This window comes from Carassius auratus, chromosome 21 (genome assembly GCF_003368295.1).
Source record: "Carassius auratus strain Wakin chromosome 21, ASM336829v1, whole genome shotgun sequence".
Taxonomy (NCBI): domain Eukaryota; kingdom Metazoa; phylum Chordata; class Actinopteri; order Cypriniformes; family Cyprinidae; genus Carassius; species Carassius auratus.
The window spans coordinates 18,643,299-18,656,706 of NC_039263.1; the positions used below are offsets into that span (position 1 = coordinate 18,643,299).

Here is a 13,408-nt window from a genome sequence, read left to right on the forward strand (position 1 = left end):
CAAATGTGGAAGCAGATTGTTACAATTCAGATGAAGAATGGAGGAGATTAAAGTTGCATGAGCAATGCTATTTAGTAAAATGTTAGTAATGTGTTTATGCTGATTCGTGATAGTTTGCCTACTATAGAGTTATAACTGATAGATAGATAGATAGATAGATAGATTTACAAGATATTTACAAATTTGTTTAATTTATTCATTTAATATGAATAAAATAAAAAAACAATCTTTTTTATGACAAAAACGCAACAAAATTACTAAAAATGAAGTAAAGTTGAAATGAAAACGGAAAATACAACAATTGAAGCGAATTCAATAGTAATAATAAAAAAGCGACGATGGCTAGCGTTATCTCAGTGAAACTAAATAGCGTGGCTCTTAAAATAAGCAGATGGACTTGCAAGTCCTGCGCGTACCCGCCTCACTCGTGTGTTGTTGGTTACTAAGCAACTTACGCGCGCCACATAAGCTGCGTCATTTCCTGTGCAGGGACGCGTTGGAGAGAGCCAGTTCAGTCGATCCGCTTGCTCCTACTGAAGGCTAGACAACGAAGACAGCCGGTCTCCGTGCCGTTTTACTTTGTTTCTGTGCGCACTTACGCAACTAAGAACTTTCCTACCTGTTAGATTTTTTTTTCTGTCTATGGAATACACCTGGGGCACTTTCCAAAGGACTAAAGCGCGTTTCAACTTTATGTTATGAGCGTGTCTAAGGATATCAACTTCGCGTTTTAGTTTGGGTGCCATATCCTCCAAATACTGGACGAGTGGATTAAAACCGAACGCAAACCGGGGCTCTACTTTTAAAACTAATCAGCAGGAACACATTCATGTGATTATGGTGGTTGTAAAGCTCTGGATTTATGGGCAAAGATCCTAAACTCCCTCATAAGGGATTCACTGGTGACGACAGAGATATTGGAGAAGACACTGGCCACTTGACCCGTTCTCGCGAGCGCGAGACGCACCGGAGCGCGCTGCTTTCTGTCGGTGTTATTTGGAAGGTGTACATTCCTGTCTAATATATAGATTTAATTACGTTTTTAGGTTCTTTCTAAAGTTCTGGAGTTTAAAGTTTATAGAAATTTTATATTTCTATAAATTTAAAATGATGATGGGGTGGAATTTTGATTTTGATTGTATCATTAAATTCATATTCGTATGCCATTATGTCATGTAATGTTAATATTCAAACTTATCTGAAACTCAATTCCATTTGTCTGTCACTAAACTTTCGATATAGCCTACTACTAATAATATATCTGGAAACATTGAATGTTGATTTAAGTAAAAATAATGAATGAAAAATTATATTGTTTCATAAGAGTGAGAGATCACAGTGTTATCGATTCAGTTAACACATGACGTTAAATTCATGCAGCAAACATTAACTACACAACACAAAATGTAAAACATATGTAAAAACAGAATGCTACTTATAACAAACAAAATAAATTTAACCAGATTGTAACTAGACATTGACATTCAATTTTTAATTCCAAACTTTTTATTTATTTATTATTTTTTCTTTAGGACAATGGCCTAAATTGAATGTATTTGTTTGGTTTTGTAGGTCCTCTGTGACCCGTTTGGTCTATTATTAAGTATGACAGTGAACATCAAGGCATCGCAGTGCCATGCGCCGCTCCGCAGGCTCCTGTAGACTCGGTTCCGGTGCTACTGCAATGCTCGCCGGACCCCACCGCTTCCGTGAGGCTCTGTGATCCAGGCAAAGGGCGCGAGGATGAGCACAGATCTGGAGCGCCTGTCGCTCAACTCTTCCTCGGGCAACTCCGTTGCGTCTAGCGCGCGTACCCTTTCCGCCAACGTGAAGAAGCTTCACAACGCGCTCAACCTGCTGCTCAGCGACCTCGAGAGAGAGCAGTTCATCCACTGCCTCAACGTTTACCACTCCAAGCGCAATGTGTACGACCTGGTCCAGACGCTTAAAGTCATACTGAACGTTCCGAGCAAGCGTCAGCTTCTGCCCATGTTGCGGCTGGTTATCCCGCGCTCGGACCAGCTTCTGTTCGATCAGTACACATCAGAAGGGCTCTATTTGAAATCCGATGGTCTTGCGCGCAATGGTGACCAAGACGGTTCCCACGAGGCTGCTAATTCGAGTCCAACACACGGGGCTCACTTCTCACCTCCTTCCGCCTCTCAAGCCGCTCTGCGCGGGTCTCCTGACAATATCAGCACCAGCAGCGATGGGACAGCGACTCTTATTCCTTTACTGGGAAGAAATTTCTTACCGGAGCCCCCAGGAGAGATCCGACAGGTGACCCTCAAGCGTCACAAGAGCAACGAGGGTTTGGGATTTAGCATCCGGGGAGGATCCGAGCATGGAGTTGGGATCTACGTGTCACTGGTAGAACCGGGATCACTGGCTGAAAAGGAGGGTTTGAGAATTGGAGATCAGATAATGAAAGTTAATGACAAAGTGTTTGACCGGGTCACACATGCAGAGGCAGTTAAGGTAAGCAACCCCCCCCCCCCCCTTTTGTTTATAAATATATTTCTACGGTTAATTGAGTGTGACTAATATATGTGATAATTAAAAAAAATGTATTTAATTATTCCTTGACTGATTCATTCACACATGCTGTTGTTGATATGGGAACCAGTTTTTCTCTTTCCTTCTCTTAAAAACCAAATATTACTTCACCCACAGATTGCACCTACAGATTTCGTAGCCACATTTAGATCACCTGATTCTGACCAGTCATTTGACCACAGGGAACAGACTGCACTCCTTCTTTCTTAATTGATTATTAATGCAAGACAAGCAGCTGAAAGTGTCCCTTGAAGAATCAAAATGATAAATGCTCACTTTTATTGAGATGTGTTAGCCAGAAAAGCCTTTACAAATTGATGTTATTGATCAGTGTGTATATGGTTAAGCTATACTTAAACAATTGCATGTGGCTTATCAATTTTGTATCAGTAACATTTGTTGTTACATGAAGGTTTCTAGATATAACCAGTATTTCAGTCTAAAGGCATTTCATTGGGCTCATGTCATTAAAAAGAAGAGCTGACTTTGCCTAATCCTTCATCTAGTCACTAATCAAAATTTATACGAAACAATGCACAATGTTGGGCTACACGTGTGTTATTAATGAGAGTTTGTTCGCTGTCCATGGTGCTGAAACCAGAATTGTTCTAAATTACAATTTAGGTTTTTCCCAAGAATCGTATGGTTTGTCAGTTGTATTAAGACCACCCATCTTCATGTGCCACAGCACAGACACCGGTGGACCTCTCAGGAGAAACTCCAAGCACCATTTCTAAAAGGGCAATTCTCTGAAGTACCCATTAGTTCATACTAGAAATCTAAACAGTGCCAATAATAATAATAAGCAACAAGCTTTGATGCACTTAAAAAGCATATTGAAGTTCCTTAAGTGCACTTTGAGGCATCTTCAACAAGTGCTTAGACTTTCTCCAAAGGTTTCCACCAGTTTGTCAATCTTGGGAACCTCAAATGAGGCCTTAATTTTTGCAGTAATCATATTTTCGACGACATTACAAAACATGAAAGCATCTGAAAGTGAAGATAAGGCACATCCCAAGCATATTTCAAAGTACTGGCACATAGCCATTCCACTGATACTGCTTGTTTGACTCTCTCATATCCCCGTGTTTGGGAGTCTCTGTAGAGTTGTGTGCCAAGAGAAAATTATTAACATGAACAGTTTGCCGCCTTTCTGTATCATTGTTTCCCTCTTTCGCTGGGGGAAAACTGGCACAATTGAGCAGCAGGGTATAAATTCCTGCCATGCTTCCTTTCTTAAACAGAAGCTGGCAGAGGCGGGAGGCTGCTTCCACCCAGTTAATCATATTGATCTGCATGAGTAAATGGACGAGCCTCTCCCCCAGGCTGAACATGACCTTCCGCTTGTCTTGATGCTCTTGTGCTCATGTAATGCAGACATAGCCTGGGTAAAGACACTACAACTGTTTGAGCAGCCAGAACGGAGAGAGATAGATGGGGGTTTTGCTAGGTGCAGATAATTTCATCACAGTGTACATTTGATCGGTGTCTTCCTATGCTCCTTGAATTCTAGCAGGCATAGTTATCTCTTATTTTACTAGCCGAAGTAAGGACTTCTATTTTAGTTACAGTGAGGATTTCCTCTGGGCTCTGTTGACCTTTGTGATGTGTAAATGATCCCTGAACATTATCCGTTTTGCTTTTTCTTTCTTGGATTATTTTGGTGTTCTCAGACATAACCAACAAAATAATTCATCTTTTTTTATAGAAGTTGATGTGTAAATGAACCCTGAACATTATCCATTTTGCTTTTTCTTTCTTGGATTATTTTGGTGTTCTCAGACACAACCAACAAAATAATTCACCGTTTTTTATAGAAGTTGTGACAACTTCCAATGGAGCTAAAATTCTAGTTGGTGGGACTCATTGGTAAAAGTAACAGTATCTGTGTCGGAAATTGCATACTCTCTTCAGTGGGTGCTTCTTTTAAATAAGTAATTGCTTTGTGACCAATAAAAAGGTTCTTTATAGTATGAATGTAGTCTAATCATACAACATTCATCATGTTGTCATTATCATTTGACCTACCAGCTGGCATAACAGTAGGTATGCCATTCATAAATCCTCTCCCATGGCCTCACGGTATAGTGAAGTTTCCATTAAATGCACACTTGCAAGAATCTCACCAGAAGTTGGTCATCTGGTTACTTTTAGCCTACTGTTTGCCTGTGAAGTTCATACTAATCTTTTTGAACATGCTAACCTTTTTACATATGCTTACAGGTTTTTTTTTTCCCTCACTGCCTTTTAAAAATAAAGGATCTTTATTGGTATCAGTGGTTCCATGAAGAACTTTTGACATTCATGGAAACTTTACATCTTACAAAATCTCACTGAGAAACTGATAAGCACTGAGCCGATGCAAAATGGTTCTACTACCCCCACTGTGGAACCTTAATTTTTTTAAGAGTGTACTTATGCTATGTATAGGGAAGTATGCATATTTGGATGCAGTCACTGTTCCAACCTGTTGTCTTTCCATACAAGAAAACAAAAGAGCTGTGAGATCCAGCACAATTACAGCCAATCAGACCTAATTTTAGCAAGATTTTAGGCAAATGCGATTTCAGAATTGGTGGAGATATCCAGTCCAGTGCCAATGGCTGGTTAGAATTTTAAAAAATAATATCGCTGTATCATTTTGTATCTGGTAAGGAGGTTTGCTGAGGTTTGTGACCACAATGTTTTGATATGAGGAAGAAGCACTCTTGCAGGTGGTTGAGCTGGATGGACTGACATCATTATTTCTCTGCCTGTGCCTTCTAAACCTTTCTTTTTAGTATGTCTAGTTGTCTGTCTGACCAGCTGTCTCCATCTCTCTCTGTGGATCTTCAGACTCAGTGATGAGGATGAATTTTACATGCTGTAGGTGACCTGTCTTCATCATCTTTATAGTCTAAACTGAATGCGTGTGATGCCCTTTGGCACCTCATGATTGGTTGGTCTATCCACATGGCCTTCAGTGTTTGTTCACAGGGCTGCTATGACAGCCCATATGATCAATGATCTTTCCTCAGCTCCTGTTTCAAGGGTGACCTCATATAGGAGCACCAGATAAGTCGAGTTGATTGAATTTTAACGCTGTGACTGCCAGGGTGCCTGTGGCTCAAACTTAGAGGAGGCTGCTTCTTGCCTTTGTCTTGACACTGAGAGATGATTAAGACAGAACTGTTTACCAGCTAACAGTCAAATGCTGCTTTGCAATCTCAGTCAGAGCCAGGCTAGAAGATTCATCACTAGACCAATGCCTCTAAGTGTACGTGTCCACTTGTGTGGAGCTGAGTGAGCATTTTCAATTTGTTCATGGGAGCTGAGCAGCAAGTTCATTCAGGGCATTGAGAAACGGACAGCAGAGCGGTACATGCAGTGATAGAATCAGAAAGTTGAAAAATACTTAATGTTATGCAAATGAGAGGCGAAAAATGGAGGGTGGCCGTCACTGTGAGAAGGCGGCAGTGGCATCTGTAATAATTTTTTTAAGTGCATAGTGGATTTAGTGCATAAATCACATTGTTGCATAATACTGTATTAAATCAGATGTCAAATGCTGTTTACATGCTTTCATTGATTTTTAGTTATGTCACTTAAGTCTCACTTAAAAGTATAGTCCACTGAAACATAAACATTCTGCAATAATTTACTCACCCTCAACTCTTTCCAAAACTTTATGAGTTTCTTCTGCGCAACATAATAGAAGATATTTGAAAAATGTTGGTTACAAAACAGTTTAGTAGCTTTTGACATCCATTATTTTTCACCCTACAGTCAAGTTCTTGTAAAATAGGCCAGTCATTTACAAATGTCTGAATTTCATTGCATTAGATTCAAAATATCAAACCAAGTGTCATCTGATGCTAGATCTTTTCTATTATTCTTGTTTTGATAATTTGTTATGTAAAGCAAATACATTTATCACTTTCATGGCTAAAGCGTCCAAATATAGAGCTGTAATATTAATGCTTGTGAATGATACTTGTATTTTTGTGCATTTTTGTTTTTGTACTGTGGAAAGCTGTAAAGGGAAAGTTCACCCAAAAATTTGGTCATTGATCATTTCAAACCCGTAAGACCTTTATTCATCTTCAGAACACAAATTAAGATATTTTTTATGAAATCCGAGAGCTTTCTGAACCTGCATGGACAGCAATGTAATTACCACATTCAAGGCTCAGAAAGGTAGTAAGGACATTGTTAAAATAGTCCATGTGATATCAGTTGTCCAACCTTAATTTTATGAAACCATGTGAATACTTTTTGTGCACAAAGAAAACTAAAATAATGACTATATTCAGCAATTTCTTCTCTTTCATTTCAGTCTTCGATGCATGATCAGGTAAGTACCACGATGCATGTTATATTAGTTTTTTTGCACACAAAAAGTATTATTGTCTCAGATTAGGTGGAACACTTTTTTTAGTCCGTGCTCACTTGATCTCTTGTTCATTACATGGGTTTAGAGCAGGTGACTGACTGTCCCTTGTATTCTTCATCTTGATTTAGCCTCACCATAAAATGGAGAATATACACTGCCTTTCTCTGACAGACCTCATCAATTTGAGGCAGGGCAGGATTGATGCTCACTCATTACACCCTGTTGGGGACCTGTTGATATATGGCTGACTGACTGCAGATCATTGGCCCGCATTTCTGTGATTTTAAGACCACCCTCTCACAGCATGTGATATCTTTGATATACGGATCCCAGATTTGTCGCTTTTGTGTTTGTGAAATGACGCTGATAAATCACATGCCTGTTGGTGTTAAGGCTCTGTAGGTATGATCCTGGTAAGGGGTCGCATTTAGCAAATTCTTTGTGACTTACAAGGTTGTAGTTTATCAGTATGTGTATTTGTCAAATGTATTTGGTTTTGACTTTAAAAAGCTGCTGAATATCTGATAAATATATCCGCATTCAATATGTCTGGCATGTTGCACGTGAAAGCACAGTGCAGTAAAATTATAGTTTTTCACTTGCCAAAATACTCTCTAGACATTTTTATGGCTCTTAAGCCATTTTTGCTTTTTAAATTATTATACATATAAAGCAATTTTAGATGAATGAACCCCTCACTCTCTTCTCCTGTTTTCTAGCACTATCTTTCACATTCCCTCGCTCGCACACATACACAAGTGCTGAATTATTCTGTGAAGGGAAAAAGCGACGCCTGGACTTGACGTGGCAGTCTTTCTTTCATGCTGCAGAGAACTCGGGCTGGTTTTATTTATTTATTTATATTCAGACTAATGTAGTGAAAAACATACAGCATGAAATCCTCCACAAAAACCACACCAGGAAATGAGTTTGAGCTTTAGTCTGGTTACACAATCCTAATGTAGATTGAAATAATCGGTTGTTCTTATCAACTGTATTCTAAAGTCAGTTTGGATAAAAGATGAGGAACATATTGAGAATTTGATGGTTCCTAGTGAAAACATATGTATCAAAGTAATATGTATATTTAGGCTTTTATCCAAAACAGGCTGCATTGCATTCATATTTTAAAAAAAAAATATATATATATATATTATGTACTTGCTTACTGTCTGGATCACTCTTACCTTGTTACACAGTGTTTAAAACCAACCTCTGCTCACAAGTGACTTGTTCCTCTGTGTTTTGTGGTAGCAATATAATTAGCAATTCGAGCAGGAGAAGAAGCTTATAGCTAATTAATTGGACTCTCCACCCTGTTTTTGCCTTACATCTCCTCTGTCCTCGTTTGAGCCTTAAAGGAAGACCTAAGCATGTCATTTAATACATTTGAGCCTGACCCCTCCCCCACGTCCCATACCCAGCTTCCCATTGTCCTGTCTGGACCCAGACCATCTGTTGCACAAGCTCTTGTATCTGCAGCATGACTCGCCGCCTCTTATGAGAGGGAATAGATGAAGACATGAATTTCGCTGTGTCCACATTTCTAATGAGGCAGTGCAGTATTGATGATATGTGCGATCTTTTCCCATTGGCTGATCTCTTGGTTTTTACCTCTTATTGGCTGACGACTCTGTCATGGACTCCTGTTGGTAAATAATTAAAGAAGCTCCACCTTGTCTCAACAGACAGGAAAAGAGAGGAATGTGATGTGGATACTCTTGTAGAAAACTGTATTTAACTGGATTATTATAATTATTTAATTATTTTTATACAAACTAAAAATAAACATTACACATACACACACACACACAAACCCACGCACACACAGATATATATACTGTTTATATACACATGCATAATACATACACACACACACACACACACATAAAATGTGTATGTTTATGTAAATAATTTTATATGTAAAAATATTTTTACATATTTTAAAATGTATTTAAAAACCACAAAATTATAAATATATTGAATCATTTTCTCTCTCCTCCTCCTGATTTTTTCCCCCACTTGGTTAGTGTTTTACCTGTATACATGCCTTGAATGCTAAATGGAGTTTTCTGCATTATTTTCCCTGCTCATCTTTAGAAGCATGGTAACGTGTACATGCACACTCCATTTAAACTCGGGCCCATCCATGTAAGTATATAGTTTTTTTTATAGAAGATTTTTATTGATCCAAATGACATTTGTTAGGACATTCACACAGCGCCGCGGGCAAACCTACATCATGGGCCTGGATTTTTTTGCGCATATGTACTTGGATTTGTGTGCATGATTGCTGGCAAGAGCACAGGAAATTATCAAGCACAGCATGAACAGTCAGCATGTGGGTTTGTTTTGTTTGTTCCATCTGGTTTTTAGTGTCACGTGACTCTCTAATGACTGGTCTTTAGTGTTTGTTGAATATAGCAGCAACAGTAACAGTATGAGCTTTGCTGCTGAGACCGTCTGCTGGGTAAAAAACCATTAAATGACTAAATGGCCATCACTCTCTGAGTGAAGTTCACACTGAGCCTTAGTCAATGTGCATGTGACTCCTCTACAGACGTGAAACGCTCTTAACCAGAGTGACTGTACATGCTAATTTTCGCCAGGCTGCGTGTGAGTATTGACCTACGAAGGTTACTTTCATGCAGTTTTCTCTTTTATCTTTGTGCTTTTCAGCCTCTGTCACTGTCATCTGCCCCAGATTAATCATCAGTTCTATCGATCTGGAGTTTATTGGCAGAGGACATCATTCCTGATTTGCTCGATGGGTTTATAGCTGGCACTGTTCTATGGTTTGTTTTCATGCTAGGTCGGGTCACTGGGCCCATGGGCACCAGCTCACTGCCCTGTTTGTCAACTCACAGCATTAAAATGCCACATCACACAATCCTCATGGAGACCGTGTGTGGTGCTTTTTGTATTGATGTGTATTTGAGGTGTTTTGTTTACTTGTACAGTTCCATGCCATTCTGTATGCCCAGTTTTGTGGTTCAGAAAAGAAATATCTATATGCATGAACTAAAACAATGTTAAATATGAAAAGAATTTATATTATTAAAATAAAATGTTAATTATGCATTTTAATAATGTTTTTTAATTAATGCACATTTTAATAAATGTTTTAAATATGTTTAAAAGTTATGAAAGTTCCGATAAGTGTAAAATTAAAATGTAATAAAAACTACCTAGTTTGTCTGTTTGTGTTGGATATTTAATTGTACAATTGAATGTAAATTTTACCCTATTTCACATTTAAATGGTCTTTACATCTTAAAAATTCAGTTTAAAATACTAATAATGTAATAATAATGTTAAATGCAATCTTTATCAGATAAAAATCAATATTTATTTTTATTATATTTTGATGCCCAAATTCAGCTGTAGCATTAAAACACATATTATTATTATTTATTATTATTATTATTATTATGCATGTTTGACTGAAGACCTCTGCAGTATAGATCAAGACTTTTCTGATTCATGTGTAGAAAAAAAAACACAATTATAATCTAAAATAAACGACATATTTTGTATCATCGGTTGATCCTCCTGAATTTTCACACATGCCATGCCTTAAAGCAAAGTCCAGTTCTCTGCATTATCATCTTTAAATTATCATTTAAATTTTAGTTCTAGCATTTAAAACAATTATTAAAACAACAGATTTTATTTTTAATTTATTTTAAGAATTTTAAGTTTGGTGCACCAAAATGTGTAGAATTGTAATATTTTATGACACAATATTAACATTTAAACAAATGTATTCTATAAATGTATTTATAATGTGTTTTATTGGACTCTTTCCCAGCCCCCTGTTTGAAATTGCTCTCAAGTGTTGATGCATGTGATTATAACTGTGATGGGTTGAATGTTCAGTCAGATTTAAGGAATATATCCTTTTTAATCCATTGACGTTCTGGGACTCTGTTATAGAATAGTGCTTAAAACTGTCCTCCCAGAAGGATCAGGTCTGCTATCTTACTGAATAGAAATTGGCAGATTTAAAAGCACACACATATATTCAGATGAGAGGAATGACACATTGTTTGGTCACTGAGGATTTAGATTTAGAAAGATAATTAAGATGTTTCGGTCAGATTATTAAAATCACTTTTTAGCGAAGATGTGCCTTCAAAAGGACTAAAAGAAAAGAATTTAATTCCCCAAACATGGACTGTTTTCCCCTCTGATATGAGGAAATGAATAAGCGGAAAAGGGGTCAGAGGCATATGGAGATATTAATTCTGCACAGATGTGTGCAGGGTCATGAAGGGGCTCTATGTTTTATTATAACTCCCCTGGATTATGATGGAACGGCAGAAGCTGCTGTACCAGAGGACTTCAGTCAGCACCAGGTCCAGATAATTGATTTCAATCTGAGATTTATGTTTCAGCGAATGTCCGGAAAAAATGAGTTCTGTTCGTGGAAATGATGTCTAGCCTTCAGATCAGTGTCAGGGGTAGATATCCTTCATCCCATCCTGGAGGAGTTCAGACAGAATGCTGCATCCGAACCATGGACACAGGCTGATGAGTTTTTCCTTGTGGACCGCTGCCAGTGGAAGCTCATCTCCACAGGCTGGCTGGACCTTAAAGGCCTTACATCAGGGAAAAAAACTGCATCTGGGGAATTTTCTGCCTAGAGGAGGATGGGGGCGACAGGTTGTTGAGATTTATGATTGAAGGGCGCTATAATGAGAGGGCATGGATTTGATAGGTGATATAATTGTTCTGCCACTCAGGATCAGTAGACGACCTGCTCATACGTTCTTCATACAGACGGCTCACGCCTGATAATACAGTGCTCTGACTGATCTAGTCAATCTGACATGTGTCACATGTGGTGGATAAAGAGGTTTTGTAGTTTTGCACACAGATTTTTTTCTCTATCGTTTCTTTTCTATCTTATGCCACTAATTTTTCCCAAGGGTGGAGTGGCGGAGTGGATAAAGCTTAGAGTGTGTAATCAAACAATAGTTGGTTCGATTCCCACAAGTAGTAAGCCGTAAGCTTTCACAGTTTTGTCCTTGAGCAAAACACTTGACCTCAAGTTGCTTGAAGGGAAATGATTCCAGCTGCTACCTTTTTAGAGTTTCCTACATGTGTAAAATTCACTGCAATGATGCTAGGATGTTCTAGGGTGTGGAGATTTAATACAAATAAATGCAGGTAAATTGTCTTTTTTAATGTTTCAAAGATCTTTTCGCCATTCAGCATAACAGATAAAGATAAAATAAGCAGATCTTCTTATTTCTTTTACCCATTTTACCTAAGCAAATACTAAAGTGTTACTAACTAATTCCTTTGAAAGCTGTAAATGTTGACTAATATCACTGTCCTCTTGAAATGCAAGTCTAGAGCTCTGTGTTTTGTCCCTTTTCACGTTTCTTTTTTTACTCCCTGTTTGACATTGGGCAGGAGGCCCAGTGATGTTAATTTAGATCTAGCCCTTAGTTCTGACCCACATTAACCCACCCGCATAAGTTCAGACAGGATGGTGTGCTGACTGCTGAGTGAGCAAAATCTCCTTTCTCGTTCTTCCTGAAACACTGAAAGAATCAAAGGTTCGCTCCACAAGGGACGGAAGCGTTTGCACAGCAGTTAGCCACCTGTTTCTAATATCTCTCTATTATATGTACTTTCGCGATGAATTGCGCTTTGAGGAATGCTGGCAAGACACCAGAGCATATTTATCCCTCTCAATTTTCCTCCATATTATTCCACCCCAGCTGTTTACAGATCCAAGGCACATGCATGCAGTATTAAGGATTTTGGCCATGCTTTCTCGCAGCTTTTTCTGGAAGCAGATATTAACTCATGCCAATCAAAAAAATGCCGGCTCATGGTCTCATGCTTTTGCCATTTGGCTCTAGAGGATTGTTACCCAAGCCAAGCTTTTAGGCAGCATTTCTCAGTTTTTAATATTAAACTTCCAGCTTGTAATCTATTAAAATATGTTTTTCCTTAAATATGAAATTATATAGATGTAACTATGATTGTAATTAGTTTAATTTTATAATGTAATGCTTTTGAGCAAAAACCTCAAAGTCAGTTCTAAACTTCCAAAAACATGATCAGCAGTGATAATTATTGTAGATAAAAACCAACCCTTTTATTATTATATTAATTTTTTTTTTGTCATGACTTTTTTCTCTTGTGAGCACAAAGGGACTTATTATTTTTGCATATAATCAAAATGCATGGTGATGACTAATTGTCAACTTCAGATACAATTTTGCTTGGGTTATTAAACACATATAAACATTAAATTATTATAATAGAACAATATATTGTATAAATAACTACTATTTATTGCAAATTTTTTTGGCTCATTTCATGATACCTCTGGTGAGGTCACAAGGTCTTTTTTCTAATAGTGGTTTTAATGCAGATGTAAGCTTAGCCTATGTCTGTGTTCTCTAAAATAACATGACATCGCTCACTACTGTGTTTTTCTTCTGATTTGAACCTTTGTGT

General features: G+C 37.9%; 1 protein-coding gene across 1 annotated transcript in view; it reads left to right on the forward strand.

The window, feature by feature from the left end:
- Positions 1 to 339: 339 nt before the first annotated feature.
- Positions 340 to 13,408, forward strand: part of LOC113038799 (whirlin-like) — a 76,508-nt gene continuing 63,439 nt past the window's right edge. The window contains exons 1-2 of the mRNA XM_026196470.1: positions 340 to 1,003; positions 1,573 to 2,478. Of these exons, the coding sequence (XP_026052255.1) occupies positions 1,744 to 2,478 (735 nt within the window). The 5' untranslated portion in view covers positions 340 to 1,003; positions 1,573 to 1,743. The remainder of the gene's footprint in view (positions 1,004 to 1,572; positions 2,479 to 13,408) is intronic.